At 32.9% G+C, this 25,896-nt stretch overlaps 1 protein-coding gene across 2 annotated transcripts in view; it reads left to right on the top strand.

Annotated features, from left to right (window-relative positions):
• ValRS (Valyl-tRNA synthetase) overlaps positions 1 to 25,896 on the top strand; it is a 109,410-nt gene that overhangs the window by 29,263 nt on the left and 54,251 nt on the right. For both annotated transcript variants that reach the window (XM_089096604.1, XM_089096603.1), the window contains exons 9-10: positions 19,750 to 19,884; positions 22,158 to 22,428. In XM_089096604.1, the coding sequence (XP_088952730.1) occupies positions 19,750 to 19,884; positions 22,158 to 22,428 (406 nt within the window). The remainder of the gene's footprint in view (positions 1 to 19,749; positions 19,885 to 22,157; positions 22,429 to 25,896) is intronic.

Genomic DNA, 25,896 nt, shown 5'->3' with positions numbered 1-25,896 from the left:
TTTTAGCGCGGGAATCAGGTTTCCAAATAATTGAAATGCGTTAGCGCAGAGATGCCAAAAACAAAAGGAACACGCTGAATTACGTTTAGGGATTATTTGGGCGAAACTGTTTTAGACAGGTTATGGGATTATTTCGGTGAAACAGTTAGAAGAGAATTTGAGGGTCAAACTCTGTGGTCGTTATAATACACAAGTTCCATTTGAACAGTGTTGTGAGGTCCTCTACCCCAACCCCAAAGGGTTCCAATCCCCCAACCCCCACCCCGAAGGAAGTCCCCAGGTCCTCAAAGGTCCACCGGGCTCCCAAAGGGCCACCCGGCCCTCAAGGGTCCCCCAGACCCCCCGGGCACAAAAGGGCCCCTCCCCCCTTTGGCCCCCAAAGGGCCCCTCCTCCCCCTTTGGCCCCCAAAGGGCCCCTCTCCCTCCATCTCCTCCCCTTCCCCTCCTCTCCCCTCCTCCTCTCCCCTCCTCCCCTCCCCTCCCCTCCTCCCCCTCCCCTTCCTCCCTCCCCCTTCCTCCCCTCCCCTCCCCTCCCCCTCCCCCATTTTTTTATATTTTTGTGCATTGAGACAAAGAACGACCCCCTCCCCACGCCCCCCCCTAAAAGGGCCCCCGGCACCCAAAGGCCTGATTTTTCAAAGTTCATTTTTGAATTTCTTTCGTTGAAATGCAAGAGTTGGAATATTTCAGTAGTGTTTGGTTGTGGTTTACCTTGTCACAGTTACATTTTCTTGATTTTTCAAAGTTCATTTTGAATTTATTTAGTAGAAATGAAAGAGTTGTAATATTTAAGAAGTCTTTCGTTTTGTTTTAACTTGTAACAGTTAAATTTTCTTGATTATTCAAATTTCATTTTTAATTTCTTTCGTTGAAATGCAGGAGTTGGAATATTTCAGTAGTGTTTGGTTGTGGTTTACCTTGTCACAGTTAGATTTTCTTGATTTTTCAAAGTTCATTTTGAATTTATTTCTTTGAAATGCAAGAGTTGGAATATTTCAGTAGTGTTTGCTTGTGGTTTACCTTGTCACAGTTACATTTTCTTGATTTTTCAAAGTTCATTTGAATTTCTTTAGTTGAAATGAAAGAGTTGGAATATTTCAGTAGTGTCTGGTTGTGGTTTACCTTGTCACAGTTACATTTTCTTGATTTTTCAAAGATCATTTTGAATTTCTTTCGTTGAAATGCAAGAGTTGGAATATTTCAGTAGTGTTTGGTTGTGGTTTACCTTGTCACAGTTACATTTTCTTGATTTTTCAAAGTTCATTTTGAATTTCTTTAGTTTTAATGCAAGAGATGGAATATTTCAGAAGTGGTTGGTTGTGGTTTACCTTGTCACAGTTAAATTTTCTTGATTTTTCAAAGTTCATTTTGAATTTCTTTCGTTGAAATGCAAGAGTTGGAATATTTCAGAAGTGTTTGGTTGTGTTTTACCTTGTCACAGTTAAATTTTCATGATTTTTCAAAGTTCATTTTGAATTTCTTTCGTTGAAATCTAAGAGTTGGAATATTTCATTAGCGTGTGGTTCTGGTTTACCTTGTCAAAGTTACTTTTTCTTGATTTTTCAAAGTTCATTTTGAATTTATTTCATTGAAATGCATGAGTTGGAATATTTCAGAAGTGTTTGGTTGTGATTTACCTTGTCACAGTTACATTTTCTTGATTTTTCAAAGTTCATTTTGAATTTCTTTTCGTTGAAATGCAGGAGTTGGAATTTTTCAGTAGTGTTTGGTTATGGTTTACCTTGTCACATTTAGTTTTTCTAGATTTTTCAAAGTTCATTTTTAATATCTTTCGTTGAAATGCAAGAGTTGGAATATTTCAGTAGTGTTTGGCTGTGGTTTACCTTTTCACAGTTACATTTTCTTGATTTTTAAAAGTTCATTTTGAATTTCCTTTCTGGAAATGCAAGAATTGGAATATTTCAGTGGTGTTTGGTTGTGGTTGACCTTGCCAAAGATAGATTTTATTGATTTTTCAAAGTTCATTCTGAATTACTTTCATCGAAAAGCAAGATTTGGTATGTTTCAGTAGTGTTTGGATGTGGTTTAACATGTGACAGTTACAATTTCTTGATTTTTCATATTACATTTGAATTGTCTTTGTTGCAAAGTATGATGTTGAATGTTTCAGTTGTTGTAGGTTGGGTTTTACCTGGTCAAAGTTAAAGTTCTTGATTTTTAAAAGTTCATTTTGAATTTAATTAGTTTTATTTAAAGAACTTGAATATTTAAGTAGTATTTGGATGTGGTTTAACATGTCAAAGTTAAATCTTCTTGATTTTTCAAAGTTCATTTTGAATTTATTTCGTTGAAATGCAAGAGTTGGAATATTTCAGTAGTGTTTGGCTGTGGTTTACCTTGTCACAGTTACATTTTCTTGATTTTTAAAAGTTCATTTTGAATTTCTTTCGTTGAAATGAAAGAGTTGGAATATTTCAGTAGTGTTTGGTCGTGGTTTACCTTGTCACAGTTACATGTTGTTGTTTTTTCAAAGTTCATTTTGAATTTCCTTTGTTGAAATGCAAGACTTGGAATATTTCAGTAGTGTTTGGCTGTGGTTTACCTTGTCACAGTTACATTTTCTTGATTTTTCAAAGTTCTTTTTCAATTTCCTTTGTTGAAATGCAATAGTTGGAATATTTCAGTCGTGTTGGGTTGTGGTTTAAATTGTCAGAGTTAAATTTTCTTGATTTTTCAAAGTTCATTTTGAATTTATTTCATTGAAATGCAAGAGGTGGAATATTTCAGTAGTGTTTGGCTGTGGTTTACCTTATCACAGTTACATTTTCATGATTTTTCAAAGTTCATTTTGAATTGCTTTCCTTGAGATGCAAGAGTTGGAATATTTCAGTAGTGTTTGGTTGTGGTTTACCTTGTCACAGTTACATTTTCTTGATTTTTCAAAGTTCATTTTGAATTTCTTTCGTTGAAATGCAAGAGTTGGAATATTTCAGTAGTGTTTGGTTGTGGTTTACCTTGTCACAGTTACATTTTCTTGATTTTTCAAAGTTCATTTTGAATTTCTTTCGTTGAAATGCAAGAGTTGGAATATTTCAGTAGTGTTTGGTTGTGGTTTACCTTGTCACAGTTACATTTTCTTGATTTTTCAAAGTTCATTTTGAATTTCTTTCGTTGAAATGCAAGAGTTGGAATATTTCAGAAGTGTTTGGTTGTGGTTTGCCCTGTCACAGTTACATTTTCTTGATATTTCAAAGTTTATTTTGAATTTCTTTCGTTGAAATGCAAGAGTTGGAATATTTCACTAGTGTTTGCTTGTGGCTTGCCTTGTCAATGTTCCAAAGTTGTTAGTTTTCAAAGTTACTTTGGAAGTTCTTTTAAGGAAATGCAAGAGTTGGAATATTTCAGGAGTGTTTGGTTGTGGTTTACCTTGACACAGTTAAATTCTCTTGAATTTTCAAAGTTCATTTTGAATTTCTTTCATTGAAATGCAAGAGTTGGAATATTTCAGTAGTGTTTGGTTGTGGTTTACCTTGTCACAGTTACATTTTCTTGATTTTTCAAAGTTCATTTTTAATTTCTTTCGTTGAAATGCAAGAGTAGGAATATTTCAGAAGTGTTTGTTTGTGTTTTACCTTGTCAAATTTACATTTTCTTTATTTTTCAATGTTCATTTTGAATTTCTTTCGTTGAAATGCAAGAGTTGGAATATTTCAGTAGTGTTTGGTTGTGGTTTAACTTGTCACAGATAGATTTTCTTGATTTTTCTATGTTCATTTTGAATTTCTTTAGTTGAAATGCAAGATTTGGAATATTTCAGTAGTGTTTGGTTGTGGTTTACCTTGTCACAGTTACATTTTCTTGATTTTTCAAAGTTCATTTTGAATATAATTAGTTGAAATGCAAGACTTGGAATATTTCAGTAGTGTTTGGTTGTGGTTTACCTTGTCACAGTTAGATTTTCTTGATTTTTCAAAGTTCATTATGAATTGCTTTCGTTGAAATGAAAGAGTTGAAATATTTCAGTAGTGTTTGAATTTGGTTTACCTTGTCACAGTTAGATTTTCGTGATTTTTCAAAGTTCATTTTGAATTTCTTTCGTTGAAATGCAAGATTTGAAATATTTTAACAGGATTTTTGTATGGTTTTAAATGTTCCACTTAAATTTTCCTGATTTTTTAAAGTTCATTTTGAATTTCTTGCGTTGAAATGCAAGAGTTGAAATATTTAAGTAGAGTTTTTTTGTGTTTTACCTTGTAACAGTTTCAATGTCTTGATTTTTAAAACTTCATTTTTAATTTCTTTCGTTGAAATGCAAGAGTTGGAATATTTCAGTAGTGTTTGGTTGTGGTTTACCTTGTCACAGTTACATTTTCTTGATTTTTCAAAGTTCATTTTGAATTTCTTTCGTTGAAATGCAAGAGTTGGAATATTTCAGTAGTGTTTGGTTGTGGTTTACCTTGTCACAGTTACATTCTCTTAATTTTTCAAAGTTCATTTTGAATTTCTTTCGTTGAAATGCAAGAGTTGGAATATTTCACTAGTGTTTGGTTGTGGTTTACCATGTCACAGTTACATTTTCCTGATTTTTCAAAGTTAATTTTGAATTTCTTTCGTTGAAATGCAAGAGTTGGAATATTTCAGTAGTGTTTGGCTGTGTTTTACCTTGTCACAGTTACATTTTCCTGATTTTTCAAAGTTCATTTTGAATTGCTTTCGTTGAAATTACAAATTTTGAATTTTTCAGTGGCGGTGGGTGGTTGTTTACTATTTCACAGTTACATTCTGCGGATTTTTCAATGTTCATTCTTAATTGCTTTTGTTGAAATGAAATAGTTGGAATATTTCAGTAGTGCTTGGTTGTGGTTTACCTTATCAAAGTTACATTTTCCTGATTTTTCAAAGTTCATTTTGAATTTTTTTCCTTGAAATGCAAGAGTTGGAATATTTCAGTAGTGTTTGGTTGTGGTATACCTTGTCACAGTTACATTTTCTTGATTTTTCAAAGTTCATTTTGAATTTTTTTCGTTGAAATGCAAGAGTTGGAATATTTCATTAGTGTTTGGCTGTGGTTTACCTTGTCAGAGTTACATTTTCTTGATTTTTCAAAGTTCATTTTGAATTGCTTTCCTTGAAATTCAAGAGTTGAAATATTTCAGTAGTGTATGGTCGTGGATTACCTTGTCAAAGTTACATTTTCTTGATTTTTCAAAGTTCATTTTGAATTTCTTTCGTTGAAATGCAAGAGTTGGAATATTTCAGTAGTGTTTGGTTGTGGTTTACCTTGTCAAAGTTACATTTTCTTGATTTTTCAAAGTTCATTTTGAATTTCTTTAGTTGAAATGCAAGAGTTGGAATATTTCACAAGTGTTTGGTATTGGTTTACATAGTCACACTTACATTTACTTGATTTTTCAAAGTTCATTTTGAATTTCTTTAGTTGAAATGCACGAGTTGGAATATTTCAGTAGTGTTTGGTTGTGGTTTACCTTGTCACAGGTACATGTTCTTGATTTTTCAAAGTTCATTTTGAATTTCTTTCGTTGGAAGGCAAGAGTTGGAATATTTCAGTATTGTCTGGTTCTGATTTACCTTGTCACAGATACATTTTCTTCATTTTTCAAAGTTCACTTATTTATTCTCTCATTGATTTGCAAGATTGTTAATATTTCAGTTGTGTTTGGTTTTTCTTTTCCTTGTATCATTTACATTTTCTTGATTTTTGAATGTTTATTTTGAATTTCTTTTGTTGAAATGCAAGAGTTGGAATATTTCTGTAGTGTTTGGCTGTGGTTTACCTTGTCACAGTTACATTTTCATGATTTTTCAAAGTTCATTTTGAATATCCTTTCGTTGAAATGCAAGAGTTGGAATATTTCAGTAGTGTTTGGTTGTGGTTTACCTTGTCACAGTTACATTTTCTTGATTTTTCAAAGTTCATTTTGAATTTCTTTCGTTGAAATGCAAGAGTTGGAATATTTCAGTAGTGTTTGGTTGTGGTTTACCTTGTCACAGTTACATTTTCTTGATTTTTCAAAGTTCATTTTGAATTTCTTTCGTTGAAATGCAAGAGTTGGAATATTTCAGTAGTGTTTGGTTGTGGTTTACCTTGTCACAGTTACATTTTCTTGATTTTTCAAAGTTCATTTTGAATTTCTTTCGTTGAAATGCAAGAGTTGGAATATTTCAGTAGTGTTTGGTTGTGGTTTACCTTGTCACAGTTACATTTTCTTGATTTTTCAAAGTTCATTTTGAATTTCTTTCGTTGAAATGCAAGAGTTGGAATATTTCAGTAGTGTTTGGTTGTGGTTTACCTTGTCACAGTTACATTTTCTTGATTTTTCAAAGTTCATTTTGAATTTCTTTCGTTGAAATGCAAGAGTTGGAATATTTCAGTAGTGTTTGGTTGTGGTTTACCTTGTCACAGTTACATTTTCTTGATTTTTCAAAGTTCATTTTGAATTTCTTTCGTTGAAATGCAAGAGTTGGAATATTTCAGTAGTGTTTGGTTGTGGTCTACCTTGTCACAGGTACATTTTCTTGATTTTTCAAAGTTCATTTTAATTTATTTCGTTTTAATGCAAGATTGGGAATATTTCAGGAGCGGTTTGTTGTGGTTTAACTTGTCAAAGTTACATTTTATTGATTTTTCAAAGTTCATTTTGAATTGCTTTCGTTGAAATGCAAGAGTTGGAATATTTCAGTAGTGTTTGGTTGTGGTTTACCTTGTCACAGTTACATTTTCTTGATTTTTCAAAGTTCATTCTGAATTTCTTTCGTTGAAATGCAAGAGTTGGAATATTTCAGTAGTGTTTGGTTGTGGTTTACCTTATCACAGTTACATTTTCCTGATTTTTCAAAGTTCATTTTGAATTTCTTTCGTTGAAATGCAAGAGTTGGAATATTTCAGTAGTGTTTGGTTGTGGTTTACCTTGTCACAGTTACATTTTCATGATTTTTCAAAGTTCATTTTGAATTTCTTTCGTTGAAATGCAAGAGTTGAAATATTTCAGCAGTTTTTGGTTGTGATTTACCATGTCACAGTGAGATTTTCGTGATTCTTCAAAGTTCATTTTGAATTTCTTTCGTTGAAATGCAAGAGTTGGAATATTTCAGTAGTGTTTGTGTATGATTGACTTTGTCCCAGTTACATTTTCATGATTATTCAAAGTTTATTTTGAATTTCTTTCGTTTAAATGCAAGAGTTGGAATATTTCAGTAGTGTTTGGTTGTGGTTCACCATGTCACAGTTACATTTTCATGACTTTTCAAAGTTCATTTTTAATTTCTTTCGTTGAAATGCAAGAGTTGGAGTGTTTTAAGTGTGTTGCGTTGTGGTGTACCTTGTCGGAACTAGATTTTCTTGATTTTTCAAAGTTTATTTTGACTTTCTTTCGTTGAAATGCAAGAGTTGAAATATTTCAGTAGTGTTTGATTGTGGTGTACCTTGTCACAGTTAAGGTTTCTTTATTTTTAAAGTTTATTTTGAATTTCTTTCGTTGGAATGCAGGAGTTGGAATATTTCACTAGCGTTTGGTTGCGGTTTACCTTGTCACAGTTACATTTTCTTGATTTTTCAATGTTCATTTTGAATTTCTTTCCTTGAAATGACAGAGTTGGAATATTTCAGTAGTGGTGGGTGGTTGTTTAAATTGTCACAGTTACAATTTCTTGATTTTTCAAAGTTCATTTCGAATTTCTTTCGTTGAAATGCAAGAGTTGGAATATTTCAGTAGTGGTTGGTAGTGGTTCACCTTGTCACAGTTACATATTCTTGATTTTTCAAAGTTCATTTTGAATTTTTTTCATTGAAATGCAAGAGTTGGAATATTTCAGTAGTGTTTGGTTGTGGTTTACCTTGTCACAGTTACATTTTATTGATTTTTCAAAGTTAATATATAATTTCAATTGTTCTAAATAAAGACTTTGAATATTTAACTAGTGTTTGGTCGTGGCTTACCGTGTCACAGTTCCAATTCCTTGATTTTTCAAAGTTCTTTTGAATTTCTTTCGTTGAAATGCAAGAGTTGGAATATTTCAGTAGTCTTTGGTTGTGGTTTACTTTGTCACAGTTACATTTTCTTGATTTTTCAAAGTTCATTTTAAATTTCTTTCGTTGAAATGCTAGAGTTGGAATTTTTCAGTAGTGTTTGGGTGTAGTTTACCTTGTCACAGTTACATTTTCTTGATTTTTCAAAGTTCATTTTGAATTTCTTTCGTTGAAATGCAAGAGTTGGAATATTTCAGTAGTGTTTGGTTGTGCTTTACCTTGTCACAGTTACATTTTCTTGATTTTTCAAAGTTCATTTTGAATTTCTTTCGTTGAAATGCAAGAGTTGGAATATCTCAGAAGTGTTTGGTTGTGGTTTACCTTGTCACAGTTACATTTTCGTGATTTTTCAAAGTGCATTTGAATTGCTTTCGTTGAAATGCAAGAGATGAAATATTTTAGTAGTGCTTGGCTGTGGTTTACCATGTCACAGTTCCATTTTCTTGATTTTTCAAAGTTCATTTTGAATTTCTTTCGTTGAAATGCAAGAGTTGTAATATTTCAGTAGTTTCTGGTTGTGGTTTACCTTATCACAGTTACATTTTCTTGCTTTTTCAAAGTTCATTTTGAATTTCTTTCGTTGAGATGCAAGAGTTGGAATATTTCAGGAGTGTTTGGTTGTGAGTTACCTTATCACAGATTCATTGTATTTATTTTTCAAATTTCATTTTGAATTTCATTAGTTGAAATGGACGAGTTAAAGTATTAAAGTAGTGGTTGTATTTTGTTTACATTGTCACAGTTACATTTTATTGATTTTTCAAAGTTCATTTATAATTTCTTTCGTTGAAATGCATGACTTGGAATTTTTCAGTAGTGTTTGGTTGTGGTTTACCTTGTCACATTTACATTTTCTTGATTTTTCAAAGTTCATTCTAAATTTCTTTCGTTGAAATGCAAGAGTTGGATTATTTCAGTAGTGTTTGGTTGTGGTTTACCTTGTCACAGTTACATTTTCTTGATTTTTAAAAATTCTTTTGTATTTCGTTCGTTTAAATGCAATATTTGGACTATTTCAGTAGTGCTTGGTTATGACTTAACTTGTCAAAGTTACATTTTTATGATTTTTCAAAGCTCATTTTGAATTTCCTTTGTTGAGATGCAAGAGTTGGAATATTTCAGTAGTGTCTTGTTTTGGTTTACCTTGTCACAGTTACATTTTCTTGATTTTTCAAAGTTAATTTTGAATTTCATTCGTTGAAATGCAAGAGTTGGAATATTTCAGTAGTGTTTTGTTGTGGTTTACCTTATCACATTTACATTTTCATGATTTTTCAAAGTTCATTTTGAATTTTTTTCGTTGAAATGCATGAGTTGGAATATTTCAGTAGTGTTTGGTTGTGGTTTACCTTATCACAGTTACATTCTCTTGATTTTTCAAAGTTCATTTTGAAATTCTTTTGCTGAAATGCAAGAGTTTAAAAATATCAGTAGTGTTTTATTATTTCATTGAAATGCAAGAGTTAGAATATTTCATTAGTGTGTGGTTGTGATTTACATTGTCACAGTTACATTTTTTTATTTTTAGAATTTAATTTTAAATTTACTTAGTTTAAATGCAAGAGTTGGAATATTTCAGTAGTGTTTGGTTGTGGTTTACCTTGTCACAGTTACATTTTCTTGATTTTTCTAAGTTCATTTTGAATTTCTTTCGTTGAAATATGTTTGGTCGTGCTTTACCTTGACACAGTTAATTTTCTTGATTTTTGTTAGGTTAGGTTAGGTTAGGCTAGATCAAGTTAGATTATGTTAAGTTAGGTTTGGTTAGACTAGCCTACGTACGCGCGCGTACGTAGGCTAGTCTAACCAAACCTAACTTAACATAATCTAACTTGATCTAGCCTAACCTAACCTAACAAAAATCAAGAAATTTAACTGTGTCAAGGTAAAGCACGATCAAACATATTTCAACGAAAGAAATTCAAAATGAACTTTGAAAAATCAAGAAAATGTAACTGTTATAATTTAAACCATAACCAAACACTACTGAAATATTCCAACTCTTGCATTTCAACGAAAGAAATTCAAAATGAACTTTGAAAAAACAGGAAAATGTAACAGGGACAATGTAAAGCATAGCCAAACACTTCTAAAATATTCCAACTCTTGAATTTCAACGAAAGCAATTCAAAATGAACTTTTAAAAATCAAGAAAATGTAACTGTGACAAGGTCAACCACACCCAAACACTACTGAAATATTCCACCTCTTGCATTTCAACGAAAGAAATTCAAAATGAACTTTGAAAAATCATGAAATGTAACTGTGACAAGATAAACCACAAGCAAACACTACTGAAATATTCCAACTCTTGCTTTTCAACGAAAGAAATTCAAAATGAACTTTGAAAAATCAAGAAAATGTAACTTTGACAAGGTAAACCACAACCAAACACTACTGAAATATTCAAACTCTTGCATTTCAACGAAAGAAATTCAAAATGAACTTTGAAAAATCAGGAAAATGTAACTGTGACAATGTAAAACACAGCCAAACACTACAGAAATATTCCATGTCTTGAATTTCAACGAAAGCAATTAAAAATGAACTTTGATAAATCAAAAAAATGTAACTGTGACAAGATAAACCACAACCAAACACTACTGAAATATTCCAACTCTTGCATTTCAACGAAAGAAATTCAAAATGAACTTTGAAAAATCAAGAAAATGTAACTGTGACAAGGTAAACCACAACCAAACACTACTGAAATATTCCAACTCTTGCATTTCAACGAAAGAAATTCAAAATGAACTTTGAAAAATCAAGAAAATGTAACTGTGACAAGGTAAACCACAACCAAACACTACTGAAATATTCCAACTCTTGCATTTCAACGAAAGAAATTCAAAATGAACTTTGAAAAATCAAGAAAATGTAACTGTGACAAGGTAAACCACAACCAAACACTACTGAAATATTCCAACTCTTCCATTTCAATGAAAGAAATTAAAAATGAACTTTGAAAAATCAATAAAATGTAAGTTTGACAATGTAAAAAAATGCCTCAAAAAAATGATATATTCAATATCTTTCTTTTAAACGAAAGTAATTCAGAATGAACTTTGAATAATCATGTAAATGTAACTGTGACAAGGTAAACCACAACCAAACACTACTGAAATATTCCACGTCTTGCATTTCAACAAAAGCAATTCAAAATGAACTTTGAAAAATCAAGAAAATGTAAGTGTGACAAGGTAAAGCACAACCAAACACTACTGAAATATTCCAACTCTTGCATTTCAACGAAAGAAATTCAAAATGAACTTTGAAATATCAGGAAAATGTAACTGTGACAAGGTAATCCACGACCATACACTACTGAAATATTCCAACTCTTGAATTTCAACGAAATCAATTCAAAATGAACTTTGAAAAATCAAGAAAATGTAACTGTGACAAGGTAAACCACGACAAAACACGAGTAAAAAACCCCAACTCTTGCATTTCAATGAAAGAAATTCAAAATTAACTTTAAAAAATCAAGAAAATGTAACTGTGACAAGGTAAACCATAACCAAACACTACTGAAATTATCCGACTCTTGCATTTCAAGGACAGAAATTCAAAATGAACTTTGAAAAATCAGGAAAATGTAACTGTGAAAAGGTAAACCACAACCAAACACTACTGAAATATTCCAACTCTTGCATTTCAACGAAAGAAACTCAGAAAGAACTTTGAAAAATCAGGAAAATGTAATTGTGACAAAGTGAACCACAACCAAACACTACTGAAATATTCCAACTCTTGCATATCAACGAAAGCAATTCAAAACGAACTTTGAAAAATCATGAAAATGTAACTTTGACAAGGTAAACTGCAACCAAACACTACTGAAATATACCAACTCTTGCATTTCAACGAAAGAAATTTAAAATGAACTTTAAAAATCAAGAGAATGTAACTGTGACAAGGTAAACCGCAACCAAACACTACTGAAATATTCCAACTCTTGCATTTCAACGAAAGAAATTCAAAATGAACTTTAAAAATCAAGAAAATGTAACTCTGACAAGGTAAACCGCAACCAAACACTACTGAAATATTCCAACTCTTGTATTTCAACGAAAGAAATTCAATATTAACTTTGAAAAATCAAGAAAATGTAACTGTGACAAGGTAAACCACAACCAAACACTACTGAAGTATTCCAACTCTTGCATTTCAACGAAAGAAATTCAAAATGAACTTTGAAAAATCAAGAAAATGTAACTGTGACATGGTAAACCACCACCAATCACTAGTGAAATATTCCAACTCTTGCATTTAATCTAAATAAAATAAAAATTAACATTGAAAATCAAGAAAATGTACATTTTAAAATTTATACAACAACCACACGATACTGAAATAGTTCATCTCTTGAATTTAAGCTAAATACATTCAAAATGAAATTTTAAAAATCAAGAAAATGTAACTTTGACAAGTTAAACCACAGCCAAACACTACTGAAATATTCCAACTCTTGCATTTCGACGAAAGCAATTCAAAATGAACTTTGAAAAAACAAGAAAATGTGACTGTGACACGGTAAACCACAGCCAAACACTACTGAAATATTCAAACTCTTGCATTACAACAAAATAAATTAAAAATGAACTTTTAAAAAAAAAGAACTGTAACTGTGACAAGGTAAACCACAATCAAACACTACTGAAATATTCCAACTCTTGCATTTCAACGAAAGAAATTCAAATGAACTTTGAAAAATCAAGAAAATGTAACTGTGACAAGGTAAACCACAACCAAACACTACTGAAATATTCCATGTCTTGCATTTCAACAAAGGAAATTCAAAATGAACTTTGAAAAATCAAGAAAATGTAACTGTGACAAGGTAAACCACAGCCAAACACTACTGAAATAGTCCAAATCTTTCATGTCAACTAAAGAAATTAAAAATTAACTAATAAAAATCAAGAAAATCTAACTGTGACAAGGTAAACCATAACCAAACACTACTGAAATAATCCAACTCCTGCATTTCAACGAAAGAAATTCAAAATGAACTTTGAAAAATAAAGAAAATGTAACTGTGACAAGGTAAAACACAACCAAACACTTCTGAAATATTCCTACTCTTGCATTTCAACGAAAGAAATTCAAAATGAACTTTGAAAAATCAAGAAAATGTAACTGTGACAAGGTAAATCTGAACCAAACACTTCTGAAATATTCCAACTCATGCATTTCCACGAAAGAAATTCAAAATGATCTTTTTAAAATCTATATAATTTAAAAGTGACATTGAAAACCAAACCATAACAGATCTGAAATATTCCATCTCTTGCATTTCAACGAAAGAAATTCAAAATGAACTTTGAAAAAATCACGACAATGTAACTGTGACAAGGTAAACCACAACCAAACACTACTGAAATATTCCAACTCTTGCATTTCAACGAAAGAAATTCAAAATGAACTTTGAAAAATCAAGAAAATGTAACTGTGACAAGGTAAACCACAACCAAACACTACTGAAATATTCCAACTCTTACATTTCAATGAAAGAAATTCAAAATGAACTTTGAAAAATCAAGAAAATGTAACTGTGACAAGGTAAACCACAACCAAACACTACTGAAATATTCCAACTCTTGCATTTCAACGAAACAAATTCAAAATGAACTATGAAAAATCAAGAAAATCTAAATGTCAAAAGTAACACAACCACAAAACAATACAGAAATATTCCAACTCTTTCATGTCAACGAAAGAAATTGAAAATGAACTTTGAAAAATCAAGAAAATGTAACTGTGACAAGGTATAACACAACCAAACACTTCTGTAATATTCCAACTCTTGCATTTCTATGAAAGAAATTCAAAATGAATTTTGAAAAATCAAGAAAATGTAACTGTGACAAGGTAAACCACAACCAAACACTACTGAAATATTCCAACCCTTGCATTTCAACGAAAGAAATTCAAAAATGAACTTTGAAAAATCAGGCCTTTGGGTGCCGGGGGCCCTTTTAGGGGGGGCGTGGGGAGGGGGTCGTTCTTTGTCTCAATGCACAAAAATATAAAAAAATGGGGGAGGGGAGGGGAGAGGAGGGGGAGGAGATGGAGGGAGAGGGGCCTTTGGGGGCCAAAGGGAGGAGGGGCCCTTTGGGGGCCAAAGGGGAGGAGGGGCCCTTTGGGGGCCAAAGGGGGGAGGGGCCCTTTTGTGCCCGGGGGGTCTGGGGGACCCTTGAGGGCCGGGTGGCCCTTTGGGAGCCCGGTGGACCTTTGAGGACCTGGGGACTTCCTTCGGGGTTGGGGTAGGGGGATTGGAACCCTTTGGGGTTGGGGTAGAGGACCTCACAACACTTTTCAAATGGAACTTGTGTATTATAACGACCACAGAGTTTGACCCTCAAATTCTCTTCTAGCTGTTTCGCCGAAATAATCCCATAACCTGTCTAAAACAGTTTCGCCCAAATAATCCCTAAACGTAATTCAGCGTGTTCCTTTTGTTTTTGGCATCTCTGCGCTAACGCATTTCAATTATTTGGAAACCTGATTCCCGTGCTAAAACAATTCATCGCTAAGATGTTTCTTGGGGAACTGTTTCCATTGCGTTTGGTTATTAATATCTTTTGGAGTTTGACCAAAAGAGTTGTTTCCGAGGCAAAGACATTAATGACTTGGATCTATTCCTGGAGAAATGTTGACAGTACCTGTCAGACATTATTAAACTTTGCCTGGAAACAATTTGATTAATGACTGACAGCACAGGTGTTCCAAATTCCCAATCGATTACGCAATCAATTTCTCAGAAATCCATCTCCCCTAGGGACTCTATGCCCATATATGGACTCCCGTCACGATCAATAGGGGCCATTCTACTACTGATATTATTACGTATATGTGAGGTTTAATTCTCCTCGATACCTTGCTCTTTACGCTAAAGTTTGGCTTTTTGTTTCAATTATTTAAGAGTGACTACTGAAACACAAGGGCCTTTTAATTACAATAATACAGTTTTTTAAAAGTTCTAAAAAAAACTATAGCATAAAGAGCGAGGTTTAAGAAGGGGCAACCCCCCCCCCTCAGATATGCAGTAATTTCTGTTCGTTTTAAGTTTCAATGTTGCTCCTTACTTTTAGTTGAAAAAACTTGTTTTTCCTGTTCGTTTTTTTTAATAATGCCTGGAAATCCAGCTCCCCCTCCATAGATTCCCTTCCCATGAAAAATTCCTCCATGGAAATTTCCTCCATCGTACCCCCTCCCCCCGCCATAAATACCCCTCCCGCCCGAAAAATGTTTGTATACTTCCCAATAGCCAATACTATATGTAATCAATGAGAAAAGTCCATAAATTGCAGCCCTTCCCCTGGAGGCTGTCGGGGGCCAAGTCATCCTCAAAGACATAGCTATTAGATTTCCCGACTATGTTGAACAAAATGGCTACCTCAAAATATTGATCTGAGCACTTTGGGAAAAAGGGGTGTGGGGGGGGGGAGCTAGCTACCCTCCAATATTTTTGGTCACTAAAAGAAGGCAATAGAACTTTTGATTGCCAGTAGATTGAGCCCTCTCCCGATCTTTTAGGATCACTAGTTCGATACGATCACCCATGGGTGAAAAAACAAACAAACAAATAGATAAAAACACATCCTTGATTTTGTCTCTGTCAGAAACTGCAAAATTCCACAATTTTTTAAATAGGAGCTTGAAACCTCAACATGTAGGGTACTCTAATATGTTGAATCTAATGGTTTAATTTTCAGTAAGATCACTTGATGTTTTGGGGGTATTTCAAAAATTATGCAAAATTTCTCAGGCTTCTAACTTTGATAGATGACATTAAACTTGATTAATTTATTTACATATATTTTGAATAAGCATCAAGATTCGATTCTTTTGATGTATACATTGTTAGCAAGACTCGTGCTCCTAAGAGTTTCGGTTACTGTTGAGCCGCTTCGCTCATTACTTACTGTTTGACTACCATGACTGCACCAGATATAAAGAGGCAGTTCAATGCCTCTTCTGGTCGATTACTGTTAAAATAAACAGTTTTTCTGATAGAAGTAAAGACCAAACTTGAAGCTTAAAACGAGCAAAAGTTGTTGCATTGCTCTTTATGCAATATATATGCATAAAACTAGCTAAAATAAACTAAATCACAATATTTTCTATTGTCCTTAGAATTCTAAAAACTTAGAAATAATTCAGTTGAGAAAAAAAAAACAAGCAAGATTGGTTGTCAGTAAAGGCTAGTTTTTAGAATTTTTCAGATATTGAAAAATATCACGTGCCAGTTTATGTGGGCTAGTTTTGGGTAATGTGCGAAGCCATATTTCTGGTCATTTTAGTTTTAACTTCGCTCTTTACTGCCGTAAGAAAAACTTTGTTTTTAAATTGGTTTTTGCTCTTTTTTTTTCTTTCCAGGTCACGCAATGAATCTTATGGAAAGATTTTTCTTTAACTTACGCGATGAAACTAACGTGTTTTTTGATAAAATATGACATTAAATAGGTTTTAATTCCTTCCTCCTTTAAACTTTCCCACAAGGTTTGTACAGCTTTATCATAGGCAGTGCAATAGCGCAGTCTAAGTAAAGAACGATGTTGGCACAATGTATTATTTTTTTGTTGTTGTTGTTGGTTTTAGACCAGAGCACTTCGTATCGAAGGAGTTGTCGAAAAGACTTGGAAAAGAGCTCATTCGATTGGAAATTGGAAGGGCTTGTAGGCTTTTCAATAGTCGAAAGTGATTGGAAGGCAACTAACACCCCTTCCATGGCCACCATTTCACCAAACACATCCAATCGAAATTTTGAGATAGCCATTTTGTTCAGCGTAGTTAAAAGCTTTAGAAATTATGTCTTTGAGGAGGACACTCCCTCCATAGTCCTCAGGGCAAGGGTTGTAATTTATGCCCTGGGGGCACATAAGGTTTTTATTGAAAGCGTTATCGTAGAAACTTCAAAAAAGGCTCATTCAATTGAAAATTCAAAGGGCTAGTGCTCTTTTTAATTGTCAAAAGTGATTGTAGGGCAACTAACCCCTCTCTCACGCCCACCCTTTCCCAAAGCACACCCAATCAAAATTTCAAGATAGCCATTTTGTTCAACGTATTTTAAAGTTCCAGAAATTAGGTCATTGAGGATGACAAACCCCCCACAGCCCTCAGGGCAAGGGTTGTAAGTTATGCCCTGGGTGCATGTAAGGTTTTTATTGAAAGTGTTGTCGTAAAAACTTCAAAAAGGGCTCATTCAGTTGGAAATTGAAATGTCTAGTGCCCTTTTAAGTAGTAGAAAGTGATTGAAGGGCACCTAACCCCCCTGTCACGCCCACCATTTTCCCAAACACACGCAATCAAAATTTTGAGATGCCCTGGGGGCATATAAGGTTTTTACCGAAAGCGGTGTTGTAGAAACTTAAAAAAGGGCTCATTCAATTGGAAATTGAGAGAGCTAGTGCCATTTTTAATTGTTAAAAGTGATTGGAGGGCTCCTAACCCCCCTCTCACGCCCATCATTTCCCGAAACACATCCAATCAAAATCTTGAGATAACCATTTTGTTCACCGTAGTTGAATATAATTTGTACTTTACAGAACAAAATTCTTTTCGCTTTTATAACTTTAAGAAATAAAAAATTAATTAAGATTCTAAGGAATTAATATCAGCATATGTATATTAAACTGACAATCCTCTTTTTTTTCAGTAAGTTCATTTGATTTTTTTTCAGTAAAGTACAAGTTATATTCTGGCTTTTAGAAAGCGTGGGGTTTAGAACCCCACTAATATTAATTTCTACTCGTTATTTAGTTTGACTCTGTTATTTATTTTAATTTCTGTTTGTTTTGGGCTTCATTCAGTTATTGATACTGATCTGTGGTAGTTGTATGCTTGGTAGATTATTTGATTCTATTTTTGTTCATTTTTGGTTTAATGGAGTTCTTTACTTTTTTTGAAAAATATATGTTGTGGAAATTGTTTGAGTCCATGGAATGTTTTGTTAACCGGTGTCTTGGAGAATTTGCATAGAAAGAAATTCAATTATTTTCAACAAAATGAAAATAAATAACATTTTCTTCAATTGGTGCTATTTTGTTCAGTGTTTTTTTTTATTTATTTTCACTTTCTAAGGAGGCTGGAAGGGTAAGCATGTAAGCGAGGAATTTTAGGCATCCGCTTATGGATTTTCAATCAGTTTTTTCGTTTTCTGCAGTAAACTTTTGGTATCAAGATGAACGTGCGGAATCGTTGTCATTCCTGAATCTTAATTAAAGGAAATTTTTTTCGCGCGACAGTTTCTTTCAAAACGCATTTTTAAACTTTCGGTTACTATAGACTACAGTCTGCTCTTTACTAAGTTGCAGCAATTGTTGCAACAATGGCATTGTTCGATATTTTGTTCTATGACTTCTTTTATTGTAGAACTGATATGCTAATCTCCTCTGATCTAATTGTGTTTGAACTTGTCTTATTTCTTTAATTTTTAAAACTAATTTGATTTTTGGAATTTGCCACGAGAACATTAACCAAGTCTGATGTTTTTTTTTTTTTGTTTTCTTTTTCTTTCAATACGACTTGTAGACTAAAAATCACAAAAATGATTTTCTTTTGGAAGTATAAACTCTAACAACTGTCATTGATGACTATTCAGAGTTACAAATTGAAATCTTGAAATTTACGATATTCATCGCCAATGTGCAAAGTCGTTTGACACTGTGTGACAACATCAAGACATTACCCAATTATTATTTTGTTGGGATCAAAATAATGATGGTCATTTGCCTACAGTCTAAGTTGTATAGGAAATGATATAAGAACATATTATTCCCGACTCCATAACTCATTTGTTTATTAATAAAAATATGTTTGGCACACCGAGTGTCTTGTCACACGGGTGTACTTGTATATAGAAAGTTTTTTTTGTTCGATTTCGTTTTTTTCTTTAAAAACTTCATTTTAATTATTCAAAACAATACTGTAGTGGGGACTGTTGTAAAAACTAAAACGGCTCCGAGACTACAATTTATATATTGCCTATTTCTTTTGTTTCCTTTTTCCTTTTTAAAGATCGTGTTATTAACAAAGCAAAGCCATAGTGTTGCTATGGAAACTATTGTAAAATATGTGGTGCCCGTTGTAAACCAAAGGACCGTAATGGCACTTTTATTAATGTATAGCCAGCTCTTGGTTTTATTAAATAAAAAAAAAAACAAGTTTTTTAAACTGAAAGTAATGAGCGACATTAAAACTTAAAACGAACAGAAATTACTCCGTATATGAAAGGGGCTGTCCCCTCCTCCACGCCTCGCTCTTTACGCTAAAGTTTTTTACTGTTTAAAAAAATAAAGTTGTGAGACAGAGTCAAACTTGAAACCATTTTTACAGTGTGTCTCAACTTACTATAAATGTTTTTGTTTGTTTATATATCTGAAATTTATTCAATCAAATTGTTTCTCTCAGGTAACCTCCTCATGTATCCCCCATTAAAATATGTACTACCTTGTTTGTCTAAGACCGTTTTCACAGATTTTCTAACTAGTTTTATAGTGTGTCTTAAACTTACTATAAGTGTTCTTGTTCGTTTATGTATCTTTGATTTATTTAATTTGATTGTTTTCCTGGTAACCTCCCCATGTGTCTCATCATTATAGTGTACTACCTTGTTTGTCCAAGACTGTTTACGTAATCTTATGAAAACCAATTTTACAGTGTCACATCTTACTTTAAGTGTTTTTGTTTGCTTGTTGTGTATCTTAGATGTACTCAAATTACTTGCTTCCCAGGTGATACAGCGGTTGCCGTTCACCCGAAGGATGAAAGATACAGTCATTTGATTGGAAAGTACATTACACACCCTTTCCTTGATAGAAAAATTCCAGTTGTTACCGATGAAATGGTGGATATAAACTTTGGAACTGGTAAATATACACTATTTAATAGGAAAAATTGAACTCATTTTGTGAAGTGATATCACGCGAAAGGAATAATGATTCCACGAAATTAAATCGTCCCTAGTTCTTCTTATAATAGTAATTTCAGCCCTAGATTTTGTGGGAAAATATTAGTTGTAAAAAGCTCAGCAAAACATAATGTTTCTTTTTCGTATTTGAAGCGCTATCTTCATATTATTTTTGATCAAATGACTGATTCGCTTACTTTTATATAGTCATAAAATTATTTCTTAAAAATAAATTCAATATCAAAAATAGGAAAAAACAGTCTTGTCGTCAAACGTTGAATGCTTTTTAAATTGGCTGATTTGACAAAAACAAAACTTTTCAGTAATTATTTTATGAATTAAACAATCATGCCTAGACGCTTTAAAACAACTCACTCCGGGAACTATATTTAAATTTTAGTTTTTTTTGGGTTTTAGGAGAAATAAAAGGCACCTAGATTGGGTTAGGTTAGGTTACGTATTGAATATATACTAGCCCAAAATTGTTTCTAAACTATTATATTTTCATCCTGTTTTGTTTTATTTCTTTAGTATTAACGAAACTTCACATCCAGTCCACTTTATCTTGCAACTAAGAATTACGTCCAGGCTTTAGGACATAAATATACACTAAACAAAACTTTTTTTTTTTTTTTTTTTTTTTTTTTTTTTTTTTTTTTTTAAGAGATTAATGGTGCATTGAAAGCGAACCCAGTAATGAATTTTCTTTTTGAAATCTCAGTTGTTTGTTTTCACTGACTTTTTCAAGCAGTTAGCTATGTCCAAGTAATGCTCTTTTCAAAATGTCCAAAGTCCAAAAACTAAACAAGACCTGATTACTTTTCTTGTTTCCATCACAACTAAAGTTGCCAACTAATTATTAAAGGTCTAGACTTCAAGGCTCCTGATTACTAATAAAATAACAACAAACTTTCCCACTACATACTAACTAGTCATTAATTATAAGGGATTTATTTTCCGCCTAAGGATGTTTTTTCCTTAACAACTTTTTTGTTAGGTGCTTTCTTGCTGCTTGGTTTGACTTTTTTTATGCTATGCTTGAGTACTTTCGAGATTCAACTATAGAAAAAGTGGCACTCCTAAAGGAAAAAATTAAATTTTCATCGTAGATCTTTGAAAATTTGAAAATCATTTCTGCAATTTTTACCAAAAAAGCCAGATGAAATCAACCTAACGTGTGGTAAACAATTGATATTTGGACAAAATTGATTTTGTCCAAAAATGATTTTTCGACTGCTTCCTTAGACAGCTCGTTTTTCTCTTTGTCTAGGGGCAACTCTCATCCCTTTTTTCTTTCCTTCTTTTCTTACTTAAACTTGAATTTACCTAGGCTATGATTCTTATGCAAATATGAGCAAAACTAGAAGGAAAATAGGAATGTATTTATGATGCATTTTTACAGAACTTCATGGGGCTTTTATGCATGTAAAGTGACCTGAATTAACTTATTTTATTGAGTTTTAATGGAAGAGACTAAACCTATATTGTTTACGTGTGGTTTACACATCTTGTTTAATTTCGTCCTATGTATTTGGCGTGTTAATATGCTTATTTGTTTATTGAACACCCACCATTCACGTAGCATGATAAGACGGAGTAGAGGAAAAAGAAAAGAAGCATGGAAAAAAGCACATGAACAAGAAACCAATTGCTGCTCAAAATCTTGTCATAGCCACGACATTTAACGATAAAAATAAAACATGAATTAGAAACAATTTTTAATATTTCCACACTGACTATGTTCATAATACAGAAATACAAAAATATTAAACGCTATTGAATTAGAGCATGGTACCAATCATTCTATGAAGAATTGAGTTTTCGGTTATGTTTGGCAATTAATTTAGAAATTGCAAGATTGGTTTGTTTCTATATGTAAATTTTAGATTTGTAATTTTTTTGCATTTTAATTTAATTTTAATATTGACGAGCGTTTAAAAAGTGCTTGAAAGTAGTGTTGGGAACTAATCGGGATTTTGAGGTTACACCTCGAAATCAAACCACAACCTGGAGCAAAGTTCAGTGATTGTGACACGCTTCACCAAATGTGAGCGAAGATTCCAAGAGTATACTCTGTAAACAGCACGCGCACCTGAGTAAATCAAAAGATGCTATGTGCACCTGATTGCTTTTATCCTAGTATCTCAAAATATTCTTAAAGCCGAATTGATTTATTATGCTTCTGAATTGCAGTTAAAGCTGATGCGTAAACTCTCAATTCTTATGTTTTAGGTGCTGTTAAAATCACTCCTGGGCATGATCAGAATGATTTTGAGGTTGGAATAAGGAACAAGCTAGATTTAATCACAATTTTCGATGACAATGGAATCTTGGCAGATAATTGCGGCAAGTTTAGTGGAATGAAGAGATTTGATGCTCGGAAAGCTGTGATGAAAGAACTGGAAGAGTTAAAATTGTTGCGAGATGTGAAAGACAACCCCATGTTTATTCCCATTTGCTCAAGAAGCAAGGATGTAGTGGAGCCAATACTGAAACCGCAATGGTAAATGATGAGTTCTTTTGCATATTTGTCTTTTAAGAGCTCTTACGAGATCATTTTGGGTGTGATAATTCAAAGGTACTTTGTCAATTGTTTGTCAAAGTTTTATAATATCTCAATGTCTTCTTAAAAGGTCTAGACGTTTGCAATTTTCCAAATGTCGTTATATGACATACTTTCACTCGTGGATAAATCTTTGTCTGCAATTGTTTCACTGTCTTTCATATGCCTTTAAAGTCAGTATTGTCTTGTTGACATTCAGATGGTGTTGTAAAATTACCGTAAAATAAAAACTCGGTAAGTAAAATTGGTAAAATAAGGTAAAATAAGGTACTCCCTTGGAAATATAGGGTAAAATTGGTGTTTTAAAGTTGCCCTGTAGCCACAAGACCAATTGAGCATTTCTTTTTAAGCATCACTTTCAGCTTATAATGAAAATTTTTAGTTTTTCTGATTTTCCTGGGCTTAAAAGAGTTGATACTCCTTCATCTAGAGTTTCATCAATTTAATTAGCAGTCAATTCCTTTGGTAATCTTGGCCTATGGTATTACTTCGGCACTAACACATTGCTTGCTTTTGGAAACAGATTTTGTAAAAAAAAAAAAAAAAAAAAAAATTCATTATATGGGAGTAAAATCATATTAGCAATTTTTGTGTCTATATTTAAACCTAAGAAATGTTACACTCCAGCCTTGTATATTTACATTGCCATATTCAGCCAAATTTCTCATATCATATAGATTTTATTTTTCATTTATTTATACAAGCTCTGAATACAAGTCAAAAAGTGGTTTGTAACACTTTGATGACTGATTAAACTAAGCACTGGATCATAATAGCAGAACATTCCGTCACTTTCACAGTCATTAAGACCATCTTCAACAGGATCTGCTGATGTCCTTTCAGATTCAGCTGTTCGTCTGCTGATTCAGCTGTTCAGCTGATGTCCTGCTGTTCGTCTCCTTCAGATTCAGGTGACTGTGCCTGTTCTGAAGCCCCCAAACAAAAGTTCTGGATGCAGTGCTGAGGATTATATATCAATTTCTACATCCACCCTTCCCTTGTCTCTTCCTTAGAAATAATTCTTTATTTATCTCTTCTTTCAAAACAACTGCTGAAACACAAGGGCCGTTAAACTACAATAAGAATTTCTTAAAGACACTTTAGTCAGTAAAAATTCATTCAGTAGCAATTGGTTGATAACAAGTTTATTTCTTAGAAAAGAGCACTGGAACTTTTGATTTTTGGTTGACTGAGCCCCCTCCAAAGTTTAATCATACTTTGAAAAGGGCTCTGGAACTTTTGACTTCCAATTGACTGAGCCCCCTCCAAAGTTTATTCGACCACCCTTCCACATGAAGTGCCTCTAGTATATAAAAAAAACAAATATTAAAGCATTGAAGCCTTATGGGTCTTTATATAGGCAATGCTGTACGATTGCCTCTGACTTAAACAGGAGAGCTGAAATTTTAGTTTCCCTTCTAATGAAGATCCGGAATTATCCAAGGGGGAAACGGGGATTTTCCGTGGGGGAGGGGGAATTCTCCGCAGGGGTATTTTCCGGGGGATAAACGCTGGCTCCCGGGGGGGAACAACAGCATGAACACAAGATTTGTCTGAGATATGAAATTTAAAATAAAAAGAGGATACTGATTTTACTTTGGCCCTCCACATCGTTGAAAATCCAGATCATTTAGTTGTGTTTGATGAGGCAACCGAAGCAAATCTAAAGTACGCTTTTAATGAAAATTAGGTCAGTAGATAAGCTAAGTCAATGAATAATCAGAGAATTCTTACCCAATGTAATTGGTGAATAATCTTCATTTATTCTGGCTTGGTTTGTTTTATTCAGTATTTCTTCTGATCTATTAATAGTTCCTTCAAAAGGTCAGTTTTCCTTCTTTTTTTAGCACTGAATACGGCTGGGTAGAGGTTCCTGTAGAAATATGATATTACCTGAAATTAGCTGATATTACCCTCATTTTTAATTCTATTATGTTTTTCGTGTTTGTCATCTGTCAATCCTGCTTGTAGCCCTTTCTGTCTTTGACAGCTCACAGACCTAATGTAATTTTATTTCACTCATATTTCACCATTTTAAAATTACAATTACTTGTACCATAATACATTTTATTTTTCTGATAACAAGAAACTGATGTCAGACAGATGGCCTTTTAGACCAGGTAATAAAGCTATACACAAAACAAAATAATATTCAAACCGTTTTCTGCCAGCCTCTTTGCGCTTTTGTCCTGTGAAAATTATATTGTCATGAAATATATCAGTAAAATATGTAAGATACCGGTAAAATACGTAAAATACCGGTATAACACGTAAAATACAGGTAAAATACCAGTAAAATACGTAAATTACGTAAAATAGGTAAATTACGTAAAATAGGTAAAATGCCAATTTTACGGGGTCCGTAAAATTACGGTAAAATACCCAATTTTACCATGACCAATTTTACCAGTTACAACACTAGAGTCAGATAACCTAAAAATATATTTTCACTTATCGGGCTTGTGGCAGCGGTTTTTTAAATGAAATCTGATCTCATCTTGTTTGTTATGTCAGAATTTTCACTCTTCTTCTTTTCAGTGTCATTTTTGCCGAAATTGGTATTTCGTGATTTAAAATGGTAAAAAATGGTGCTTTGTTTTTGCGTGATTTATTTTTTCATTTAAAAATAACACTATATATTCGAAATACCATTCAAATGAGCCCTCTACTAATATTGAAAGAGGCTCACTCTTCCGGTATGCTACGACCAATGGCTCACTTCAATCACCCCTGGTGGCAAAAATAGAGACTTACCACTGCTACCCATGCAGAAACTTAATTTTTCTGTGTTTTTTTTTAAAGATGGAGGACTGTAAAGTTCCAGTTACGAATTTTTGACATTGGCGATTCCAATGGTGAACTTTTTATTTCAATGTTACTTGATTTTTGAAGGATTTCAGGTCTTTTTTTTAACTTAAACAACACATATTTTCATAATTTATAACAACTTAATTTCAAAACACACAATCAAAATTTTCGCTCAGTCTAATTTAAGACAACCTGTCCGTATATCTAATGAAAATCGAAGTTGCAAAATAGCGAAGTCCATTGCCAGGCAACACATACTTATTCAGTCTAATTGGTGAATTTTCTTTCATTTATTTCTGGCTGGTTTTTTGATTTAGTATTTATTCTGCTCTTGTTAGATTCACTTCGAAAGGTTAGATTTTTTTTTTCTTTTTTTTTTTTTTTTTTTTTTTTTTTTTTTTTTATAGCACGGAGGATGACTTGGCGGAGGTCCTTGTCGAAATATTTGCTTGTTCTTCGTCTTAATATTTTGTCATTGGCTGACAAAATTCTCGTTTTCTCACCTATTTGATTTTATTTTTTATCTTTTATATCCTTTCATCTCTTGGTTCATACGTCATAATTAAAACCTATTTTTTGGTCGAATATGAATAAAAGGTA

Source organism: Artemia sp. Qi Xiang Cuo, chromosome 11, assembly GCF_049724085.1.
Source record: "Artemia sp. Qi Xiang Cuo chromosome 11, ASM4972408v1, whole genome shotgun sequence".
In the NCBI taxonomy this organism is placed as follows: domain Eukaryota; kingdom Metazoa; phylum Arthropoda; class Branchiopoda; order Anostraca; family Artemiidae; genus Artemia; species Artemia sp. Qi Xiang Cuo.
Note: the sequence above shows the minus strand (reverse complement) of the source record. Positions and strands in the feature narration are given on the sequence as shown.